This window comes from Uloborus diversus, chromosome 1, assembly GCF_026930045.1.
Source record: "Uloborus diversus isolate 005 chromosome 1, Udiv.v.3.1, whole genome shotgun sequence".
Lineage (NCBI taxonomy): Eukaryota > Metazoa > Arthropoda > Arachnida > Araneae > Uloboridae > Uloborus > Uloborus diversus.
In genome coordinates, this window is record NC_072731.1 from 3,054,842 (window position 1) to 3,080,853 (window position 26,012).

The 26,012-nt window shown below is 36.1% G+C and overlaps 1 protein-coding gene across 1 annotated transcript in view; it reads right to left on the reverse strand.

The window, feature by feature from the left end:
• LOC129234276 (neuromedin-U receptor 2-like) overlaps positions 1 to 26,012 on the reverse strand; it is a 213,614-nt gene that overhangs the window by 96,438 nt on the left and 91,164 nt on the right. Inside the window, exons 2-3 of the mRNA XM_054868272.1 lie at positions 17,017 to 17,307; positions 10,687 to 10,700 (exon numbers count right to left, since the gene is read on the reverse strand). Coding sequence (XP_054724247.1) covers positions 10,687 to 10,700; positions 17,017 to 17,307 — 305 coding nt within the window. The remainder of the gene's footprint in view (positions 1 to 10,686; positions 10,701 to 17,016; positions 17,308 to 26,012) is intronic.

Genomic DNA, 26,012 nt, shown 5'->3' on the forward strand with positions numbered 1-26,012 from the left:
TACAAAATTCGAAAAATAATTTTGTTTTGCCAAATTTGTCGCCAACTTGGTGATATATCTTCAAGTTGGCAACAAAACTTGGCAATATATTACATACTGTCCGACCATGGATTGTATGGAATTTTCAAACGTCCAGATAAGACGAATTTATATGAATGAGGAGGAAAAGTAAAAATTTGATGCCGGTATTCCGCTTATTTGAATGAGACTCTGCTTCTGCAAAAGCTGGCATCGCTAAAAAATAATAGATTCGTCCATTTCCAGCTGTAAAACGTATGTTTGTCTTTCCATACAATCCGTGGTCAGTCAGTAATGTTCTCCAAATTATATCACATGAGTTTAAGCCGAAATTTGAGGGGAAATTTTTTCGCGAATACAATACTTCCTTTACTATGTAGTAATAAGTATATCAACTGTTGCATATTTTTTTTTCTTATGAGATTCATTCAGCCCACTCATTCATTTTACTCCACTTGACCCTGAATATTTTTTGTCTTAGTAGGTAAAATTGTCCCTCTTATTTTGCGCATTCAATTTTAGAACATCTCGTTGATCCTTGAATAAATTAACTACAGCAAATAGTTTTCTCAGCCTCGCATGCGACCTTATAAAGTCACACTCATAACATTCGTGAAAAAAGTTCGTAAACGATTCTTTTCACACAAGAATGAATAATTCTGAACCTTTGACATCGAGTGATCTAATCTGTGCATTATTACGCAGTCACTTGCAAAATCATTTTCCTGTAGTAATTCATCGTAGTTATTATTGAAACAAAGTGGTGCTGCTTTTTGAATTAAAAATCAACCAAAGATTATGAAAACGAAATTTGGGGTCGTATACAAATGACATCATGCTTTGACAAGGGAAGAGAGTTCATGAAATTCGGACAGATTGTGACAAGGTGAAGGGGGGTTGAACAAAAATCGTGACATCATACATTTTGGCTGAAATATAAATATTTCTAATCCAATGTGCTTAGATAATATAGCTTTATATAAGACACTAGCTGCGTTGCCCGGCTTTGCCCGGTCCTACTTGAAAATAAAAATTGTGTCAAGTGACGTATATTCAACAATCAGGCGAAAAAATAAATTAAAAAAAAAATCATGATTTCCCTTCCAAACAATGACGGCAAATATTAAAATACTTTTAAGAAATTACATCCAGAAAAATGGATTTAAAATGCGTAACCATGGAAACACAAAATAAAATAATTTAAGGAATTAAAATGCGAAAGAAAATGGTTCACAATTTGAAAGGAATCGAGATTTCTGAAACTTGATTTAATAAAAACTTTTTAACAAAAAAATTGAACCGCCGAAAAAACTGAAAAGCAAAAAATAATAAACCATTTTAATTAAGCCTTAATAACTAAGTTCTTAAACTGATGTAAGTATACCTAAGTATATATTTTTGTAATAATTTAGAGTTTTTAATTAACCTTAATAACTCAGTTCTTAAATTAATGTAAGTATACCTAAGTAGTTTTGAGTCGGTGCCAAACAAGCAAATTAATTATTTTTGTAAAGCGTGAGGCGCAGCGGTGGCGTATGGCGACACGCCCCTTCGCCGGAAAATGCCGAGCGTTCACGAAGTTAAACCCGAACGTCGTCGAGTGGTCTCGAAGAAGCACGTGTCGAGTATTTGGCTGCTACTGAGCTTTTGCCTCATATACAACAGTCAAAATGTTTATATCATTGTTCATCATACTGAAGAAGGATTTCTCATCTTGTTAAAAGCTCAAATAAATGGTTTTGTGGGTCATAGTATTATTCAGCGTAAGTATGGCATAACAACTGTAGCCGTTAATTGCATACATGATCCTGAAGATTTTTCTCACTGGTTGTTTGCCTCTCTCGTGCGAGGTCCCAAAGGTTTCAAAGCTCCAACGAGAGGTACTTTTTGTTGTATACGATCTACTAGTATTCATGATTTAATGATGGCGTGTGGAGGGAGCATTTTTTGAAACATTTATGTTTATCGCCGGACATTTCACATTACATTGCTAATTTTATTTGGTTATTTCTTTAAATGTAGGCAATTTAGGGATCTTTGTTTATTTAATGTTTGGCTCCGACTCAAAACTACTTAGGTATACTTACATTAATTTAAGAACTGAGTTATTAAGGTTAATTAAAAACTCTAAATTATTACAAAAATATATACTTAGGTATACTTACATCAGTTTAAGAACTTAGTTATTAAGGCTTAATTAAAATGGTTTATTATTTTTTGCTTTTCAGTTTTTTCGGCGGTTCAATTTTTTTGTTAAAAAGTTTTTATTTTATAATTTTTTGTGGCTATAAGCTACTAATGTGGCTATAATCTGTATGCTTATATTTTTGATTACTTTTAAAATAGGTACCTACCTTACTTTAGCTATTAACATATATATATATATATATATATATATATATATATATATATATATATATATATATATATATATATATATATATATATATATATATATATATATATATATATATATATATATATATATATATATATATATATATATATATATATATATATATATAATCGTATTTTAACAATTATCTGTTGTGTTACATAAATAATTTTAAAAAAGCAGGCTTTATATACTAACATGGGTAGGCCTACAAAAAATGCTGCTCGGATGAGGAAAAGATGTTTAGAAGAATCTATTAATGAGAAAGAAAAAAGGTTGGAAGCAAATAGAAAGAGAATTACATTAACACGTTCACAGGAGAGTTTAGGTCAGCGCGAGGAAAGACTGTCGAGAATGAGAAGCTACAATCAAATTTCCATGGGACCAAATTCTAGGTATACTCTTTCCAATAAAAAAACAACTATCGAAAGCAGACTATTCTGTTAAAGTTATGCGTCGTCTTACACGAAAAAAAGTAAAAACCCTGTGAGTGAACAATAACTCACCCCTGTTTTCCATCCTTTAGGATAGGAAAATTTTTTCCAAATTTATATGGGAACAACTTCTGGGAAAATTCTTTCCAATGAAAAAAGAACTATCAAAATCAGACGAACCTGTGTAAAGTAATGCCTGGTCATACATGAAAAAAAGAACTTATATATACGGGTCGACTTGAGAACCTCCTCCGTTTTTTCGTCGGTTAAAAAACTAATCCTAATTACAAATACCAGAGATTGAGAGGTCTACACTGCCGTGGGCAGGTCAAAGGCAGTAACTGCATTTTTTTTTTCATTTCTTTTTTTTTTTTTTTTTTGCATTTTGTCATCTATTGTACGTTAGCTTTGTTGAACAAATTAACTTATTTGGTTTCCGCTGAAAAAAATATATAACTCCAACATTTTCTTATTGTTAGTACTACTGAATCCAACACACATTTGTTCAAATATCTCGAAAACTCATTTCTGCAGATACTGCCGCTTACCTGCCCACGGCAGTACACACGAGAGAAATACAGGTCTGAAGCTCATTCATTGTGAGCTTTTTTTTTTTTTTTTTTTGTAATACCCAACTCAGAATCAAAAAACCTTGGAGTGAGTAACTAATCACCCCCTCTCCCCCCCTTAGGGTAGGAATTTTTCCCTCAAATTTATATGGGAATTACTTCAGGCTATACCCTTTCTAATAAAAAAAGAATATTCAAAATCGGACTATTCTGTAAAAAGTTATGTGTGGTCATACATTAAAAAATATATATATATATATACGTGTCGACTTGAGAACCTCCTCCGTTTTTTCGTCGGTTAAAAATAGTATGTCACCATCACTAAACTTCGCCCTATTTTTTCATACAAATCCTGAATATAAAAAATGTTTGATGACTGGCACTGAAAACTAACCCTAATCACAAGTACCAGAGATTGAGAGGTCTACACTGCCGTGTGCAGGTAAAGGACTATAACTGCAATTTTATCTTTTTTTTTTTTTTTTTGCATTTTGTCATCATTGTTTGTACGTTAGCTTTGTTGTACAAACTAACTTATTTCGTTTCCGCTAAAAAAAATATAATTCCAACATTTCCCAGTTGATAGTACTGAATCCAGCGCACAATTCTTCAAATATCTCGAAAACTCATTTCTGCAGGTACTGTCGTTTACCTGCTCAAGACAGTACACACGAGAGACATACAAGTCTGCATCTCATTCATCGTGAGGTTTTTTTTTTTTTTTTTTTTTGTTATACCCAATTCAGCATCAAAAAATCTTAGAGTGAACTACTGATTGCCCCCCTTTCCCCACCCTTAGGGTAGGATTTTTTCCCTCAAATTTATATAGGAACAACTTCAGGCTATACCCTTTCCAATAAAAAAAAGAATATTCTAAATCGGACTATTCTGTAAAAAGTTATGTGTGGTCATATATAAAAAAATCTGTGAGTGAACAACAAATCTCCCCCTTTTCCCACCCTTAGGGTAGGAATTTTTTCTCCAAATTTAAATGAGACCAACTTCAGGGTATAACCTTTCCAATAAAAAAAGAATTATCAAAATCGGACTATTTTGTAAAAAGTTATGTGTGGTCATACATTAAAAATCTGTGAGTGAACAACAAATCAACCCCCTTTTCCCACCCTTAGGGTAGGAATTTTTTTTCAAAATTTTTATGGGACCACTTTCGGGGTATACCCTTTCCAATAAAAAAAGAATTATCAAAATCAGACTGTTCTGTAAAAAGTTATGCGTGGTCATACATTAAAAAAAAAATATATACGTGTCGAATTGAGAACCTCCTCCGTTTTTTCGGTAACTTTTTTCCCTTTCGAGATAAAAGCTTATTTTTTCGACCATAGGTCGAGTTAATTCTGGAGTAAAAAAGGTCGCTTTTTCCAATGACGTCAAAAAGAAAGCTGTGGGACAATTCCTTCACTTTTTATTGATTTATTTAATGAACAAAGTAGTACCTAAATTTCAGCTAAGCTTAAAAAAATCGAGCTAAAAATGTAAAAAACTCCCGCTGTAATAAAGTTAGAGCATTGAAACAAATAGCGTAGAACGCGGAAAATTCTACCCTTTCGAACGATATGTAATATTAATATATGCAAGTAATTTTTCACCCCCATATTCGGAAATTTATGTGAAAATTGGGCCTAAATTGGAATAAAAAAAGAATTATTCATCGAATTGTTTTCGAACTGGTCTGCAAACCTTCTCAGGACTTAAAGGAACAAACTGTTAAAATTTCAGCGCAATCGGCCGGGTAGTTCTCGAGTTTCGCGAGTTCAAACACACAGACGCTTTTTGGAGACTTCATTTTATACTATATAGAGATGGAAAGAAAAAAGGGTTAGGTAAAGTGTGACGCGACGTAACACAGGAAGGAAGGAGTTAAATATGTTTCAATATATGACATCGTTTATGGAAAGCCTCTTTGATTAACTCTTTAGTTACGCACAGTTTAACCACTGCTTTTACGGAATTGGCAAACCTCCAGTTAAGACGAGTCTGTTTGAGTGAGGGGGAAAATAAAAATTAGATGCGCATGTTCCGCTTATATATGGAAAGCCTCTTTGATTAACTCTTTAGTTATGTACAGTTTATCCACGGTTTGCACGGAATTGGCAAACGTCCAGTTAAGACGAATCTGTCTGAATGAGGGGGAAAATAATAATTAGATGCGCCTGTTCCGCTAATTTGAATAAGACTGCTTACTTTAGAGGCTGACATACATCTGAAAAATATGACATCCCCCAAAAAAAATAGATGCTTCCATTTCCGCCAGTAAACCGGATGTTCGCCTTTCCATACAATCTATTGTCAAACAGTACATACGTACAAATTCAAAAAGGGTTAGCAACATCTGTTGATATAATGTAAACTGTTGTTGATATAATTTTTGACAGATATTTGCGCATAAAATTATTACATTTTTTTCCGCTTTATGACCACATATAAAACAAAGAGCTTTCAACTCGGTAAATACAGAGATTTTCTTTTGCGGTTCTTCTTAAACCAATGGTGATCCGTCAAAAGAAGTGACACAACTTCGCGATGGGGGGAAATTGAAGTATAGATTTTTGGTTGGGATTGACATTAAAATAGCGTCAAAGGAAAAGATTGAAGCGACAATTGAGTCATCGGATCCGTAGAACAAAAATCAAAATAATTTGTTCAGAAAAGAATTTGTCTATTCGCAAGCAACACAATATTTGTATATGAAGACAGAGAGCTTCATAAGCGTTATGTTAAAAAAATAACAATAAATCATAACTTTTCCCGAATTTTATTAAAATCCCCATGATATTTTTCTTATATATGGAGCAAATTTATAAAGATTTCATATGTTTAACAAGAAATTTCGTCCAGAACTAAACGAAGGAGAAGGTGAAATGTCTTGTCTGCTGCATACTAAATTTTCAGAAAGAAAGCTCTCATTAGTTTTGTAGGATAGCTTTCGAAAGAATTAAACCCAGGAAAAAGCATATATATATATATATATATATATATATATATTATATATATATATATATATATATATATATATATATATATATACATAAATATACATATATGTTTGATAGCAATACAAGGATTGAACAAGAAAGAAAAAATTCTTTTAAAAGAACTAAAAAAAAGATCCCAAAATACCCTGGGGCCTCATCAGGGGCAGAGGCGTAGCTAAACCCGACTTTCGGGGGGGGGGGGTTACTTCTTTTATTTTTGATATGTATATATATATATATATATATATATATATATATATATATATATATATATATATATAGATATATATATATATATATATATATATATATATATATATATATATGTATATATATATATATATGTATGTGTGTTGAGTATTAGTTGCATTATGGATGAGTATTTCAAGTTCATGGTTAAAGGTCATTCAAGTTAAAAGCCATTTTGCTCTGTTATCTGGTTTAGTACTGTTCTGTGATCGCTGTCTTTCTTAAAATTATGATTCCTTAAAGAAAACCAAGATGATAGGAGGGAAGTTTAAGATTTTTTCAAGTAAAGAAAAAAGGAAAATCCTAGAATATTGGCCAGGTTAGATTTGCAGCAATTGCTAACCTCAAGAGGATAAATAATTAATCAAAAAACAGGAAAAAGAAAAAAATCAGGCACCAAAAAGCAATAAAAGACGTTTTCTTCAAAAAGATATGCTCAAAGTTTCTTTAAACTGGCTATAAAGCACATAATAATGTAATAATAGAACAAAGACCTAACAAAACTAATACAGAGGAATTTTGATCAAGGGCCCATGTTCTCTATAGTATCGATTTCAAATTTTCACCATCATATTCCAAATTGCTATAAAGTTTCTTAAACCCCCGTATCTTAAAACCTCTTTATCTCGATTTTTTTCCTTCCTATGAAATTCGAAACATACAGATTCAACTGTATGTAATATTCCCACTGCGCCGCTCATAAAATTAAACTGACTTAACAATTTTCAGAATCTATGACAAAAAAAGGCTACATATTCGTAGATTTAACAAATCAATCTCATTTCTAAAGAGAAGTGTGAAATTTCACTCAATTATCAAAAAAATGTTGCAGCACAGTGAGGAGGGAGGCATCTTTACGCTTGAGGGTCACTCATTGAGCTGATTTTCAATGGCAATGGGGGGGGGGGGGAGAGCGAAGTGAATTTTTGACCACTGTTATTCAGAAGAAAAATTGATTTTTTTTCTTTTCTCTTCTCTTTTTTTTCTCTTCTCTTCTCTTTTCTTTCTTTCTCTCTCTCTCCTTTTTTTTTGGACAAACATTTCGGGGGGGGGGGGTTTTGTCCCCAAAACCCCCCCCTTAGCTACGCCCCTGATCAGGGGGTACTCCCCAAGGGCAGGGAAAAACCATGAGACGTTTCGTGAGTGCTGCTGGCGAAATTGCCTAAAAAAGCATCACTAGACCCCGACATCTCACAAAACTACCAATAGGGGTACTGAAAGTCCGGAATATCAGCATGACAAGAAATAAGAACATTGAACCTTTTATAAACGAAAATACAAGTTTTATCTAAAGAAAATAGAACAATCTTTAAACTACAAGTGAAATAAAATTCATATCTGAACACAAAATCAAAAGAAAGAACGTAAAACAATCAAATTCAAGGAACAGAAAAATTGATCTACCGCTAATCCTCCACAAGCTTGCAAATGAAATGCTTCGTAAGATGCTCCGGATATTGGTTTTCAGTTAGGGTAGCATTTAAAATTCGAATCGCTGTTTTCAGATTTGTTTTATAATTGCATATTTTTTTTTTATCTAATAATTTGTGAAATGATTATATTTTTGAACACTTTTCTACTGACACAACTGTGAAAATGAATTAAAGAATAAACTGTGAAAATGAATTAAAGAATACACTTTAAAATCAAAATCCTGACGTTTATCATACAAAGCTATACTGGGAACTTTATTATTCAGTTAAATATTGAGATCAAGGAAATTAACTGATTCATCCTTATTTGTTTGTTTCATTAGTAGTTCATTTGGGTAAATTTCTTTGTGTAAATTGTGAAAATCATTGTTATTAAAAATAATAATGTCATCAATATATTTAAATGCTTCTATATTGTTGTTTATTAAAAAAATAGATTCATAAAAATGCAAAAATAGGTTTGCAAATGCACTAGAAAAAGATGTGCCCATCGGTATTCCATTGATCTGTCTGTAGAAATTGGAACCATTGTATAAGTAATTCTCGAAAATGCAAAATTTAACGAAGTTAATCCAAGAGTGTTTTTCTAAATTGATGTGTTTTTCATATCTGTCGAAAATTCTATTTGAAACATAGATTATGAGTTTGTGGGAAATGTTAGTGAAAAGATTTTCAAAGTCAAAAGTATTAATACTATGAATATGGTATTTACCACTGTTTATGAAATCCAGAACTTTCTGGTTATTCAGAATTATAAAACTTTTTTTTTCTGCAATTTTGGCCAAGATATTTTCAAGTTTTTCGAAAAAAATGTAACCTGCTTGATTATTGTAGGAGTATGTTCCACTAGTAACGAATCTGAACTTTATTGGATTTTTATGAAACTTAACCGTTATAAAAAGGAAAGGAAAATTGAAATTGAGATGCCGTGTTTTTTAAATATATATATATATTTGGTTATATATATATATATATATATATATATATATATATATATATATCCAATCGGGAACAGGAACACATCAAATTTAACACTTATTTACACATCTTTCCGAACAAGAAAAAGCTGGCATTTGCGACACATGATCGTTTGTAGTAAAACGCTATCCAAAGAGTTGGTTTCAAGCAGCCACTGCTTGTTTTTCCCCCAAAAACTGATTTGCAAGTTTTAAAAAGCCCAAAAAAGTATGAAAGAATTTATTATAAGGTTTCAAAGTTTGGATTAAACATTTTTGTTCGCTATTTGTGGTACTTATCCGAATAGCTCGTCGCTGTTGCGTTTTTTTGATGATTGTGTTCCTCAAGAAAGACGGAGGACGCTTTCAAAGGAAAAGGAGATGATAAGCCCTTAAAGAGAGCACGAATAGATCCAGATGCAGTTCTTAAAAATAGTTTGAATGATTTTGCATCGAGCAACACAATGCAGTTTTTTATAACCTTGAGTATATCCTTAGAATTTCTACAAAAAGATCTGACAGAATAGAAAAACGAAAGAAAAGTAAAGAAATTGTTAGTTCCTTAAAAGTTGCAAGTATAATGCATCGGAACGTTAAGTTGCACAAAAGGAAGAATACAACAAACATCTTACAAAAGATGCAAAATTTCGAAAAATTTTCCTGAAATTCAAAAGTTGTAGGTGCAGTAGCGACCCATGAAATTTGCTTTAAAAATTTCAAAAAATTACAGTAATTTTTTTTATATATTAGATAAAAACGAGGTCATGGCCCGTTGAAAATTTACAATTTTATTTTTTGACCTCATATAAGGACCATCGTAATATATATATATATATATATATATATATATATATATATATATATATATATATATATATATATATATATATATATATATATATTAGGGTGGTCCTTATTTATATGGGGGAAATTTTTTTTCGGAATTCAACAAGTGACGCCCCCCAGTTTTGTGACACTATAATAAAAAGTAACGTGTGCAAAATTTGAACTCGATCGGTCAATAATAACACGTGTCCCTAGGCCGTTGAACTTTAACACTTTTGATAATTTTCCCAAAAATCTTCGAAATTTTACTTCAGACTAAGTACATCGTTTCTCCTAGGTTTGCAAAATGTTTTTACAGTGAGGTATCACTAAAATTAATTCTTATAATTAATTTATATCATCTAAAGATTTTAACGTTGAATAAGAATGAAATAAGACTTTAAAAACTTTCCTTAATCGTACGCCTTTCTCAACGTATCTCGATAGTGTGTATTTTTTTCCGATAGTCTTAAACGGCCTGTAAAATAAATGGTTTTGTTACTCATATTCCGTAAATTAGTTGCAAAATTCTTTGATTAATTGTGCTCCTCTTTCAGTTGTATCATTCACAATTTTCAATATTTTAACGATCTTTCTTCCCTTTAAAGAGTTTTCTTCATTTTGCCGTGAATCAGGATCAAATAGAAAAAAATCTTCTAGTATTTGTAACTTATCAAACAGTTTTATTGACTCGTAATTGATTCTATGAAGAGGAAGATCTTTACCAAGAAAGTATTCCAAATCATCTACAATTATCCGAAATTTGTTAAACAGTCATCAGACACTTTTTCCATATCACAAGCATTTTTTGGACTAGTGTTTTCCTATCTTCAAAGTTAATTCCTTCATCCAATACGGATAAAGTTGCTAGTTTATCCCCTAAAACCATAAGTGATTTATAAATTTTCCAATCACTGCTTCTGCTGCATGTTTGTCGTCATTTTGTACGCTGCTAGTTTTTCAGACATATTATATTATTCAAAGTAGCCTCGATTGTGTTGCTGCGAAAAACCATATCTTCATACAGCATTTAATTGTAAAACAGCTTTGTAGAACAGCATTAAAGGGCTTTGCTTTCCTTTCATGTAAGGTCATTTTAAATTGTTTGCTAAATATAAAAATTTTCGAACAAAAATTCCTTTTGCCACCCATGTGGCTCAGGGATAAGCTCCAGATTGCCGAAAACATATCCCTGTAGGAGGAAATTCACCAGCAAATATTATGACAAGTTATGAGAATTATCTGTAATCTTTCTCAATTCCGCTTTTTACGAACAATAAATAATATGTCATCAACTTCGTTTTTTAGAATGTACTTGATTGAAATGTCATAAGTTCTGAATGATGGAGATTTTTCCACAAAATTTTGAAGCGCTTAAATAATCGAATATCTGCTCTGGAACTAAGAAAGGCAAGAATTTCTTTAAGGACACACTCTGCAGTACGATTTTAAGTGCATGATGATGGCAATCCTAATGTAATATATCACCGTTCAGTATTTGCTCTAAAAAATTGCATGCACAATTCATTGGTATTGCAAATCGTCAAACACTACAGCCAGAACAGTTAGTAATAGAAAGCTATCATGTAAGATATCATAAGCAACTGAAGAAATATCTAAGGAATTCCGTGTAGCTGTTCAATATTAGGACCTGAAGCTATCACGGTAATCCTCTCGGCGATCTTGTTCCAGTTAAATTTGGATGTAGCATTGTATCCCAGTGAATAACTACAAGATCTAAATTTAAAATCATGAAATTTAATTTTACGTCTCGAAGATTTTCTCTTGCTCTCTTAAGGAATGTACCATTGATCACTAGGTCATTTGGATTCAAATTTACTGCATCTATATAGGCTGTAAATAAATGAACAACATCTTTATCCCTAATATGGCATTTGTCTAACAGTGATGAAAGGCGAGCAGACATCAATAGTTGTCAAGCTTTTTTGCATTGAGTTAGACCAGCTATAGAAAGCAAAAGTTCAACAATTTAGGATAGATATCCATTTCGATTTCTAAATCTTGTGAATCGCAAGAATTTGATGATAATAAAGGACTATGTACTGAAGTAGAAGAAAATTAATTTAAAGTATAGATTTCTGCATTATTCTGATCTGGATATTTGTTTTTAATTGATATTTTAGCTATGGAAAATACAGTATATTTTTATGTTAGGAGTAATCGAGGATTTTTTGAAATTTATATTTTAAAAATTAAAAAATGTATAAGCATTTATGTATGTTTATAACTAAAGAACAGCGAATTAAAATATAATTGCAATTACTTATATTTATAGCATTGAAACCTTGCGACTCTATTTGCCACACCTATTACATACACAGGGAATTTTGTAAATCAACACCCTCAAAGCCTGGAGGAGGCAATTTGTTGCTGTCAAAGATCATTCATTAATGGCCTAGGCCATTCATTAATGGCCTCTCGAATTCCTTGTGTCCATCTTGGTGGGAAGAAACGTTCCCCTGCTTCTTGGTTCGAACAAGTGCAGAAGAGCGGTACGTTTGACCCATGGTCATTGGTGTACATGTACCCTCTGTAACATGTTAAATTTTACAGAATGAAGGTGAAAGAATGGTCGGTCTGGGAGTAGCAGCACCTATTGAGGTTCAAAATTACTTTAAATATAAAACGTTAGAATTATTTTTACATAAAAATGAGAAAATCCGCAATTTTTCCTTCGAAACTCAAAAAAGGGGGCCCTAGGGGCACGTGTTAATATTCATGGATTGACTTAAAATTTTGCAGGGATCATTTATTTGTATAATGGAACAAATTGAGGGGGCGTCGCGTAAAATATCTGCAACTTCAAAAATAAGGACCACCCTAATATATATATATATATAGATATATATAAAGGGTGCCCCTAAACGACCGCATCAACTTTTCACAGCTCCATTCCTCGTTGTGAGTACATAAAAAACTGCCCAAATAAACGTACCTGTACGATTCATAGTTTACGAGAAAACAAGAGTATTTGCATATCTTTCCGAGCGATAATGTTTAAAACGTCATTACTCGTATTTGCTGTTATACGTAATGTAAGTATACTGCTGTTAATATGTTCAATAAAGTGTTTATTCTTGCACCAGCGTGTGATGTCATACTTTGACGTATTATTGACTTATCTTTTTCGTAAACCAGGAATCGTACAGGAATGCTTCTTTGAGCAATTTTTATGTACTCCCGTCGAGGAATCGAGCTGTACAGAGTTTATGCGTTCGTTTAGGAAAAAACCATACATATATATATATATATATATATATATATATATATATATATATATATATATATATATATATATATATATATATATATATATATATATATATATATATCACACACAGCAGTATGATCAACGAATAAGCCATAATTTCAAAATTAAATATCTGTATGCCAAAGATCGATAGAATTATGTCGCAAACTGTACGTTTATTAGCAAAACTGTAAAAATCGTGCATAAAGGTTTAGAAAATTTAGTTACGAAAATTGTCAACAGATGGTGCTATAATCCCAATGACAGTGACAAACGTCTTTATAATGTGATTCGAAGTATAAAGCGATCAGTACGACTATTGGATAGCCAAAAGAGGCTATCTAAGAAAGTGATATAATGTATTCCATTGAAGAAGGTATGTTTTTTTTTTTTTTCTAGAATTCCCCCGATTACAACACCGTCATAGGGTAACACGTCGCAGCTTTCAAAACCAATTCAAACTGAACGTTACGTTAAACTTTTGGAACAATTTGTCAGCGATCAACTAACGTTGGAGGATTGACCAGGTATCGACTGGTTTTACTGACACAGGAATAAATTGGCCTCCATGTGATCCCGATCTGACTCCTTGTGACTCCTTTCTGTGGGGCGCATTCAACTACTCTAGATGAGCTTGAATCTTTAATTGGCGTTGCAATGTGATTCCATTTCTGTTTAGACATTGAAAGACGTCATGTCAAATTTCATTGTTCGTTTACGCCACGTTATTGCTTCGAACGGTGAACACTTTGAAAAAATTGTATTCTTATTGCAAAGACTGCTTTACTTTATTGGGTTTTTTCAGACTCTTTTCGGAGAAAGAGTTTTCAGCGCAGAGCGTCATCTCTTGACGATTTTCATAACTAAATTTTTTAAATTATTGTGCACCATTTTCACAGTTTTTCTGATAAACTTACAGTTTACGGCATAATTCTATCGATCTTTGTTGTAGAGATATTTAATTTTGAAATATATATATATATATATATATATATATATATATATATATATATATATATATATATATATATATATATATATATATATATATATATATATATATATATATATATATATATTATATATATATATATATATATATATATATATATATATGTGTGTGTGTGTGTGTGTGTCTGTGTGTGTGCGCGCGTGTGCGTGTGCGTGTGTAGAGGGAGAGAAAGAGTGTCTTTTCAGTCAGTCTGCAGTAAAACGTTTATTTGATGATTTCTATATATAAGTTACCAAGCATAATTCAAAAAATACTGAATATTTAAATATTCAGGAGCGAGCTGAAAAACTAGGAATAAGTGTGACCGAATATTCCAAGAGGGTGGAATAAAATTCATGGAACTGAAATTCGTAGAAGCAGAGAGCAGTTCGGATTTTAGTTGAAATATTCATTCGAAATAAGAGAACTGGAAAAATATATAGCTCTCATATCTTCCAACATTTCTCTGATTCATCACACACCAACCATTAAAAAAATATTTGCCGTCCGCAGAGTGTCCTGCAGTGTGACCATGATTTATTCCAGTTCCAGACTGGAAAATAATCTGCCAGAAATAGTCAACGTTCGCTGCGATGGGAAAGAAAATATTTTCCTTTGGTCCCCGCAGAAGCATCGATTTCCAGGTAAGTTTTTGTCGTTCTGATACGGTATTTTTGAATTTTTCTCAGAAGCAGAGCGTTTTCTTTTCAAGTTTAGAAAATAAAGAAGATGATAGCTAATCAATTTTTATCAGATTCTATCTTATCATTCTGTTGCTACCAATAACAAATATAAATCATAAAGATGCAGGAGTTTTTTTCATATTCAGCTGAACAGCAAAACTGTGTAGAATATTTTAGACTTTTTGAAACCTCACTTAGTATAAAGTAGAAAAGTAACATAACTGAAACCACAAAAAGGCAAAGAAATTTCAGACGCGTACTGTGGATTTAATGGGAACCTTAATCAATGCATTAAATCGCAAGTTTGTCGCATCATCCAACGGCAATTGGCCTAGTTTTTTTTTTTTTTTTCAACATAAAGTTTTTCTGATGATAAGAATTTAAAACAAAAATTTAATTTTTGACAACATGAATTCAAATGCTGTTTTTCGCAATCACAAGTGTCTGTATGTGTGTGTGTGCGTGTGTAGACATATGTGTGTAGTCATGTGCGTAGGCGTGTGGGCATATGCGTATGTTTATGTGTGCGTGCGTGCGTGTGTGTGTGTGCGTGCGTGTGTGTGTGCGTACGTGTGTGTGTGCGTGCGTGTGTGTGTGCGTACGTGTGTGTGTGCGTACATGTGTGTGTGCGTACATGTGTGTGTGCGAAATTAATAAAGTCGCCAACAAAGAAATTTTAGTTTACAATGGCGATACATAAATTAAAATCGACAAAAGTAAAAAATGGAACAAGTGACGTACCTTTAACCGCACAGTACCATTTTATTTTTCGGCTTAAATTCCATAAAAAACGAGCTGATATGTGCACCACATGACTTTCTTTTACGCCAATTTAATGATAATAGTGCCTGGGAGTAAACAAGGAAACAGTTTAAATATTTTTACCCCTAGCTTATCGCGAACCGAAGCAGAAAAACGTTTCACAGAGAAAGTTTCCCAATATCGGAAGTTCTAACGTGATTCAATCGTTAACTCTTGTATCGTCAAACTGAAACCAGATTAGAATTTTGTTTTCGCCAAATTTGTTGCCAACTTGGCGTTATATCGCAAAACTACAACATTAAGACACCGTTTGGAACATTCGAATGCAACCAAAAGGGGACGTGCACAATTAGACCTCACTAAGCGCCTATGTGCAAAGTTTCAACACACTAGAGTATACCGTATTTGAAATGAGTAACGTGAGGTACATACGTACATACAGACGTCACGAAAAAACTCGTGGTAATTCACTCGGGGATCGTCAAAATGTATGCTTCGGACGTCCATACGTTCTTAGGTAGCTATGCACGTGTGGTCGAACAACTCAACATTCCTTCAGGGTCGGGCAAAACGGAAATTTGTGCCGATATTTGAGTGAAAACTTTTTTTGCGAATACAATACAGTGACCTCTCACTTATACGCGACCAAAGGGGACAACGAAATTTTCGCGCACAAGTGAGATTCGCGCATAAGTGAAAAACCCCAAAAACAAGCTCAAATACAGTAAGTTATCAATAGTTATAGTAATACTAATAATACACTACTGATACTAATGAATACGCACATAATTACCATTTGTGCATTGTAATTTAATAAAAATGTAAAATTTGAAGTTGCACGTTTTGTCATTTTTTATACACTGTACAGAATGTAAGCGAATTCCACAAAACCTAAAAACTGTTGCGTGATCAGTGTCATAGTCTGTGAGGATACAAAAGATCCTCGATAGGCTATGTCAATGCTTTCCGCTTCACCACGACATTTAGGAAGGTCAACCTTTTCGCATGTAACCCGTTCTCCCCTCTAGATGTCAATCACAAGACTAACTGCACCCCCAATCGCACACTTGCGCGAAGAAAATGCGTTCTTGGAAACATTTTGAACATTGGAATAAAGGTGTGTGAAAGCATTCCAAGAGACATCAAGAAGGGTACAAATCTTCCGATAAGCAAAGCGTGAATAGGCGATTTAACTAAAACTTGAAAAATTTAAATCGTGCATAAGTGAAAGGTGCATTTTAGGTTTCGCGTATAAATGAACAAGAGTTAGCATTGTTTTCCTATATCGCTGGCCGGGCCCGTGAGAAAAACGCACATAAGTGAAAAACGCGTATAACAGAGGTCGCGTATAAGCGAGTGATCACTGTACTTCCTTTACCATGTAAAAAGAAGCAAAAAGAGCAGGTACTGAACTTTGAAATAGACATACAGCTCAACTTACTTTCAGGTAGTTGACTCGAGTGTATTTTCCATACGGAGCAGCGGCCGCAATGGACACCACCCAAATGAGGAATATGAACTTGAATGCTCTGATCAGCTTCTGTCTGGCAGAGACTTGGGGGCGCAGCACTCGGCACACTGCGCCGTACTGCTCGCAGCTGAACGTGACGATGGTCAGGATCGAGGCGCAGGAAGTGGCCTCCGACACGCCGCTCCTCAATGTACAGGCCCACTCTCCCAGCTGCCACGGGTACTGGTGCCACAGGCTGTACATCTCCAAGGGCATGGCTGTTGGGAGAGAAGCTGCAGGTTAAGAAGGCGAATCGGAACTTTCAACAAATATCGCTAAAAATCTGTCATGCATCATGTTATATCTCCCTTTTAGTTTCGTTTGGCGATTAAATATCTCGCCAGTTACGGCAAACCTAAGTTTAAATTAAAAGAATCTCAGTTCAGATTCAGATTGCTTTAGGATTTTAGATTGATTGATGTGGATTTACGAAGGGTGGCGATGGCCCTTTAAATACCAGCATGAACCATTCCTATGGTTATAATTCTATTTGTTTTATGTTGATAAATGTTAGTTTTGTTTAATTGATGGTTGTAATGTTGTTACTTGTCTAACATTTTGAACAAATGAACAGATTTACGAACAATTTTAAACCAGCAAAAATTGGAACTGCTGAGTTCTTTTACATCATACGCTTCAGTATTGTGTTCCTGTTTACATGTACCTTGTGGCAACTCAAAGCTGCTTATTCCAAAACATGTATATTTTTGCTCTATGCAAATAAAAATCTTATATACTCATTCCAAACCGGTAAATCCAAAAAAAAAGAGCTGATGTGTGCCTCACATGACTTCCTTTTACTCCAATTTAATGCCATTTTCCCATTATTGGTAATTTTAATGTGATCCAATAGTTTACTCTCTAAACATCACCAACAGTGACCAAACTAAAACCAGATTTAAAAAAAAATCACCAAATTTATCACCAAGCTGGGGACAAAACTTGGCGACCAAAAGACTGGCGATATATTGCCAAGTGTGCGCCAAATTGTAACACCCCTTGAGTTTACATCGAAATTAACAATGATTACCCCCAAAAAGGGGTAAAAGACCCCCTTAAAAACACTCGAATGCAACCAAAAGAGAAGGTGCACAACTAGATCCCACTAGGAGTCTATGTACCAAATTTCAACTTTCTTGAGTTGTGCGACATACATACGCACATCCGCACATACGCACATGCATACATACGTACATACAGACGTCACGAGAAAACTCGTTGTAACTTACTCGGGAATCGTCAAAATGGATATTTCGCGTGTCTATACGTTCTCTTAGGCACTTATCCACGTGTGGTCAGGTTGAAAAAAAAAAAAAACTCAACATTCAGGCATGAGCAAATGGGGGGGGGGCAATTCAGGGGTGAGCAAAATGAAAATTAAGGTCGATTTTTGAGTTAAAATTTTTTCGCGAATACAATACTTTCTTTTTTGTAAAAGGAAGTAAAAAAGAATGGGAAGGCAAGGGGGTGCTACAGTGCTAAGATATTATCAAAATACGTACTATGATGCCGAGACTAAAGCAGTAAGAAGAGAGCACGTAGTATCAAATCCTTCTTTCGAGATTAAGTTTGGTAGATTAAGTGATTAATGAGATAAACCTCTTTTCACACCACAGACCACACACACACACACACACATATATATATATATATATATATATATATATATATATATATATATATATATATATATATATATATATATTGTTACAAATCCTGTAAATAGTAATTATTGTAGTAACGTAACCTGTAAATAGTTTCCCGTAATGAATATACAACCCCTTAACATATGGCTAAAGTATACAACCCCTATTCTTTTTTCCTTTTCATTGATCAAAATTTGATAACGGTCTACGCATTTCGCGAAGAGGTAAGAATGTTGTAGAAAATTCTTTTCGGTGTATATAAGCCGTTAGCGATGGATAAACAGTTGAGTTTCGATTCAGATTTCGAACTGAGTGCATTTTTGCTCTGTTTATTGCGAGGCATTTCGCTGTGTTGTTTTCGTATTTGGAAGTAAATACGTGTGTAAACGTTGAGTTTACGGTGTTGTGTGATAATTGCTTAATTGCTGATGAATAATTTAGCAGTTGTTGAAGATCTTTCCTGTACATAGTGTAAATAAATTTCCTGTGTTTTATCAAGAACTGTGTCTTCATTTCAAGAAAGTGGAAGTCGCACCGAATCCGTTACAATTTGGCGCCCAACGTGGGGCTTCTTCTGGACTTTCTTGGAGTAAGTGTGACTTTGGACATTTTTTTTTTCATAAAGACTGTTTGAATTTATAGACTTTGTTTTTATGGTGATTACTCGCGCAATGGATGACCAATTAAAACAACTTCTGGCAGCAATTAATGCCGTGAAAAGTGACTTGACCGAAAGTTTGGCGGCTAATCAAGAACAATTAAAAAATGATATGGCGACTAACCAAGAACAATTAAAAAATGAATTGGCGACTAACCAAGAACAATTGAAAAATGAATTGGCGACTAACCAAGAACAATTGAAAAATGAATTGGCGACTAACCAAGAACAGTTAAATAGTGATTTAACTGCTAAAATTACTACAAGTCAAGATGAAATAAAAAGGGACCTAACGTCGATGAAAACCATGATGGAGAATCAACTAACCGCAATGGGAGATAAAGTTGAGGCTCTGGAAGAAAAATTTGATACTGTGGAAGAGCGTATCGCCAATGTGGAAAATAAGTTGGAAGAAGAAGACAAGAAATTTACTCTACTTAAAGAAGAGATCTTTAAGGACGTGGAAAGGAGACTGGCGACCGCGGAAAGCAGCTCTGTACAGTTTGGCGCTCCCACATCGGTTGCTCGACCGTCCATTAAACTTGCCACATTTGATGGGAAAACTTCGTGGCAGGTTTACAAAACTCAATTCATGATAGTGGCGGAAGCGAACGGATGGGACTCTGCTACCAAGGCCTGTCATCTTGCAGCATCCCTGAGAGGTGACGCAGCGGACATTCTCCAGACCCTTCCGGACAGCCAGCGCCTGGATTTCGCCGCCCTCACATCTGCGTTGGAGCTTCGCTTCGGTGAGAAGTGCCGGAAAGATTTCAGCCGACTCCAGTTGAAGTCCCGTTTCCAGAAAACTGGGGAAACCCTGCAAGAGTTTGCGGCGGACATCGAGAGACTGTCTCATCTTGCTTTTTACGACTGCCCTGCGGATGTTCGAGACAACCTGGCACTCAACTACTACATCGACGGGGTTCGAGATCCGGAAATCCAGAAAGCTCTACGGATGGCGGATGTCAAAGACCTGAATTCTGCCGTTGTGTATGCGATGAGATACGAGGCCGCCCAAGAAGCAACCCGTGTGGATCGCCATCTAATCCGGACTCAGGAAGCTGATGAGTCTGATTCCAGGTCGTCCCACCTCGCTGAACTTGAGAGACAACTCGGTGACTTGACAAGACATCTGAGCAGCATAACAGCCCAAAAGAAACAAGAGCAGAAGTGCTGGAAATGCGGTAGTGAAGGACACCTGCGAAGGAGTTGTCTTGCTCGCCAAGCTACGCGAGGGAAGGAAATCACCACCACTAGAGCTCTGCAGATTTCCTCTTCTAGTAGTGGCAGTGATGGACTTTTCATTTACGCACATGTAAATGGGAACCCCTGCAGACTGATTGTCGACACTGGAGCCAATGTGACAATCATTAGGACAGATGTGGCTCGTGAATTTGGATTGAAACTGCTGTGGACATCGCCACGCGTAAGTCTCCAGACTGTGACAGGTGACAAGATCGAGATTGACGGTAAAGTGGACTTGGAAACAGTGTTTGGGAATGCCACCTACCATCATACGGCATTCGTCGCTAATATCACGGACCCCTTCATTCTCGGATTGGACTTTTTGAAGAAATATGACTTCACTCTCGACTTCAAGACTAATGAGCTGCACTCGATGAGAGAAGACATAGCCGTTTTCCCTGCAGAAAGTGATGTAAAATCCGCTCATCAAATAATAGCCCAAACCGATTTATCGATTCCCTCAAGGTCAGAATCATTAATACCTGGCTCCCTTGAAGAAAGCAATAGTTTTCGATTTGGACTCATTGAATACCCTAACCTAAGCAATAGCCTAAAAGGAGTGCTGGTAGCATCTACGCTTGTGGACCTTTCTAAGGATGTAATTCCTGTGAGAGTCGCCAACGTGAGTGAAAGGCCAAGGAATATCCGGAAAGGTGAAGTGTTAGCAACTTGTAATCCAGTAAACTGCATCATTAGAAGAATCAATTTCCCCGAGACTGTGTCTTCTGAGTCCTTGACATCGAAGTTAATTGGGAGTGCGCCATTATCGAAAGATCAAAGAACTGCTGCGGAACAATTGGTGGACGACTTCAAGCATCTGTTTTCATCTACATCGGAGGATGTTGGCCGTACGAATTTAACGCAGCACAGGATTTACACTGGAGAACACCCCCCTATTAAACAGCATCCGAGACGACTACCGTTCGCCAAGAAGGAAGAGGTTGAGACCCTCCTGAAAGAGATGAAGGAGAATGATGTAATCGAACCTTCATCCAGTCCTTGGGCCTCTCCCATCGTCTTGGTCCGAAAGAAAGATGGCTCCACCAGATTTTGTGTAGATTACCGACGGCTGAATGAAATCACCAAGAAAGACAGTTACCCTCTTCCACGGATAGACGACACCTTGGACACTCTTTCCGGACACAAGTGGTTTTCGACCCTGGACTTGAAGAGCGGCTACTGGCAGGTTGAGATACACCCTGATGACCGAGAGAAGACAGCGTTTACAACTGGACAAGGCTTATGGCAGTTTAAAGTGATGCCCTTCGGCCTCTGCAATGCACCAGCTACGTTCGAGCGTCTTATGGAGACAGTGTTAAGAGGACTTTCCTACGAATCCTGTCTGGTCTACTTAGACGATATCATCATCGTGGGACGCAGTTTCGAAGAACATCTGGCAAATCTTAGGAAGGTGCTGCAAAAGCTTAAGGAAGCCAATTTGAAGTTAAGCCCGTCCAAATGTAATTTGTTCCGCCGGGAAGTGAACTACCTTGGTCACATCATCTCTTCTGAAGGTGTACAAACCGATCCAGAAAAGGTATCTGCGGTCAGGAGTTGGAGTCGTCCCGAAAACATCCATCAGCTGCGAAGTTTCCTGGGGCTCTGCACGTACTACAGGAAGTTTGTAAAGGGTTTTTCCAACATTGCACGACCTTTGCATAAGCTGACGGAGAGCAAGCAAAAGTTTGAATGGTCCAAAGAATGCGAAGATGCATTTCTACGACTGAAGGAGGCTTTAACATCAACGCCTATCCTCGCCTATCCTCAGCCTGAAAAATCCTTCATCCTGGACACTGATGCGAGCAACGAGGGCATCGGAGCTGTTTTATCCCAAGAAATTGACGGAAATGAACATGTCATCGCTTATTGGAGCAAATGCTTATCAAAGTCGGAGCGAAATTACTGCGTCACCAGAAAGGAGTTACTGGCCATAGTGAAAGCTGTAGAACACTTCCATCATTACCTCTACGGCCGAAAATTTCTGCTTCGGACAGATCATGCGTCATTAACTTGGCTTTTGAACTTCAAAAATCCGGAAGGTCAGATAGCCAGATGGATACAGCGGCTCCAGGAATATGACATGGAGATCAAGCATCGAAAAGGGTTATCTCACGGTAATGCTGACGCTTTATCAAGGAGACCTTGTCCTGAGAACTGCCACTATTGTTCCCGAATCGAGAAACAGTATGGAACGACTAGCCTACCGCCTATCAGGTGACAGTGACTCCAACATCATCAGAACCTGATCCATGGAGTGATGACCAAGTTCAAAAAGATCAACTTGAAGACCCCGACATAAAACCAATTTTGGAGTTCATGGAAAGTAACAGTCGACGCCCTAGCTGGTAGGACGTTTCTATCTTCAGTCCTGCAACAAAAAGATACTGGGCTTTATGGAACTCACTCCATTTACGGAACGGCGTGCTACACCGGAAATGGGAATCTGACGACGGCAAAACATCTAGGTGGCAGTTACTACTTCCCCGATCAAGGATTTCAGATGTTCTGAAAGAAATACATAGTAGTGCGACTGGAGGACATTTTGGTGTCTTGAAAACTCTCAATAAAGTTCGGGAGCGCTTCTTCTGGAGCAAGGCGAAGGATGACGTGGAGAAGTGGTGCCATTCTTGTGACGCCTGTGCTGCTCGTAAAGGACCGAAGAAGAGAAGCAGAGGGAAGCTACATCTGTACAACGTTGGAGCTCCTTTCGAACGAATTGGGATCGACATCCTGGGTCCTCTACCAAGAACTGCTGATGGGAACAAATACATTCTTGTTTCCATCGACTACTTCACCAAATGGCCGGAAGCATATCCCATTCCAGATCAAGAGGCTACCACCGTAGCAGAGACTCTAGTCCAACACTGGATCTCGAGATATGGAACACCTTTGCAGATTCATTCCGATCAAGGGAGGAATTTCATCTCTGCTGTGTTTAAGGGCCTATGTCAAATTCTCGGAATTGAGAAAACTAGGACAACACCACTACACCCACAATCAGACGGCATGGTGGAGAGATTTAACCGCACAATCCTGAATAATCTCTCACTTATGGTATCCAGAAATCAACAGGATTGGGACAAGAAGCTACCTTTGTTCCTGCTGGCCTACCGCAGTGCTGTCCACGAGACTACCGGATATGCCCCATCTCAGATGCTCTTTGGACGAGAGCTTCGGCTACCTTGTGATCTCGTCTTCGGTCGTCCTCCGGATGCGCCTTCATCGCCTGAGGAGTACATCCAGGATCTCCAGGCCCGGTTGGAAGACGTTCATAACTTCGCACGAGAGCGAATCAACATCGCGGCAGAGAAGATGAAGACCCGATACGACACAAGGTCTACTGGACATGAATTCAACGAAGGCGACAAGGTTTGGTTATGGAATCCCATCCGACGGAAAGGTCTGTCACCCAAATTGCAGTCGCATTGGGATGGACCCTACAAAGTCCTTAACCGACTAAATGACGTCGTAGTGAGGATCCAAAAATCACCTAATGCAAAACCTAGGGTTGTACATTATGATCGGTTAGCCCCATACTATGGCCATAGTTCATGAGTATTACGTAAACAACCATGGTTGATAACATAAAAGTGTAGATAATTTTTCCTTTTAATGTTTAGTAATATTTCTTGTTATTATTGTGTTTCCTATGTATCTGTTAGTTATTAATTAATGTGAATATTTGTAAACTTGTGATAGAAGTTCGACACCCTTTCTGGGGATTGTACTGCCCGGGACGTGCAGTCCTTAGGAAGGGGGCAATGTTACAAATCCTGTAAATAGTAATTATTGTAGTAACGTAACCTGTAAATAGTTTCCCGTAATGAATATACAACCCCTTAACATATGGCTAAAGTATACAACCCCTATTCTTTTTTTCCTTTTCATTGATCAAAATTTGATAACGGTCTACGCATTTCGCGAAGAGGTAAGAATGTTGTAGAAAATTATTTTCGGTGTATATAAGCCGTTAGCGATGGATAAACAGTTGAGTTTCGATTCAGATTTCGAACTGAGTGCATTTTTGCTCTGTTTATTGCGAGGCATTTCGCTGTGTTGTTTTCGTATTTGGAAGTAAATACGTGTGTAAACGTTGAGTTTACGGTGTTGTGTGATAATTGCTTAATTGCTGATGAATAATTTAGCAGTTGTTGAAGATCTTTCCTGTACATAGTGTAAATAAATTTCCTGTGTTTTATCAAGAACTGTGTCTTCATTTCAAGAAAGTGGAAGTCGCACCGAATCCGTTACAATATATACTAGTGGTACCCGCACGGCTTTGCCCGTAATAGAAAAATTAAAAGGTCTTTTGGTTCGCCTGTATTTACAAATAATGTATGGCGAATTTTCTCGCCAATTGGCTTGTGCCCACGTTACGGTTACACGTTATGATAATTTCGTATCTCGTCAATTGGCTTGTGCCCATGTTACGGTTCCACGTTATGATAATTTCGTAATTTACTCGTCCATCTTATGATATTTTTGTTCTTAAAATTGGAATAGAAAAAGAACCTCTTCGAATTTTCGAAAAATCGCTTCGAGGTGCACACCCCCATGCTACAAACTAACTTTGTGCCAAATTTCATGAAAATCGGTCGAACGGTCTAGGCGCTATGCGCGTCACAGAGATCCAGACATCCAGACATCCTACAGACATCCAGACATCCTCCGGACAGAGAGACTTTCAGCTTTATTACTAGTAAAGATAAAGATAAAGTAGAAGATGTATGGTGAATTTTCTCGCCAGTTGGCTTGTACCCATGTTACGGTTCGTCGCTATGATAAATTCGTATCTCGCCAATTGGCTTGTGCCCATGTTACGGTTCCACGTTATGATAATTTCGTAATTTACTCGTCCATCTTATGATAGTTTTGTTCTTAAAATTGGAATAAAAAAAGAACCACATCGAATTTGCGAAAAATCGCTTCGAGGTGCACACCCCTATGCTACAAACTAACTTTGTGCCAAATTCCTTGAAAATCGGCCGAACGGTCTAGGCGCTATGCGCATCACAGAGATCCACACATCCAGACATCCTACAGACATTCTCCGGACAGAGAGACTTTCAGCTTTATTATTAATAAAGATAAAGATAAAGAAGAAGATGTATGGTGAATTTTCTTGCCAGTTGGCTTGTACCCATGTTACGGTTCCACGCTATGATAAATTCGTATCTCGCCAATTGGCTTGTGCCCATGTTACGGTTCCACGTTATGATAATTTCGTAATTTACTCGTCCATCTTATGATATTTTTGTTCTTAAAATTGGAATAGAAAAAGAACCACATCGAATTTTTGAAAAATCGCTTCGAGGTGCACACTCCCACGCTACAAACTAACTTTGTGCCAAATTTCATGAAAATCGGCAGAACG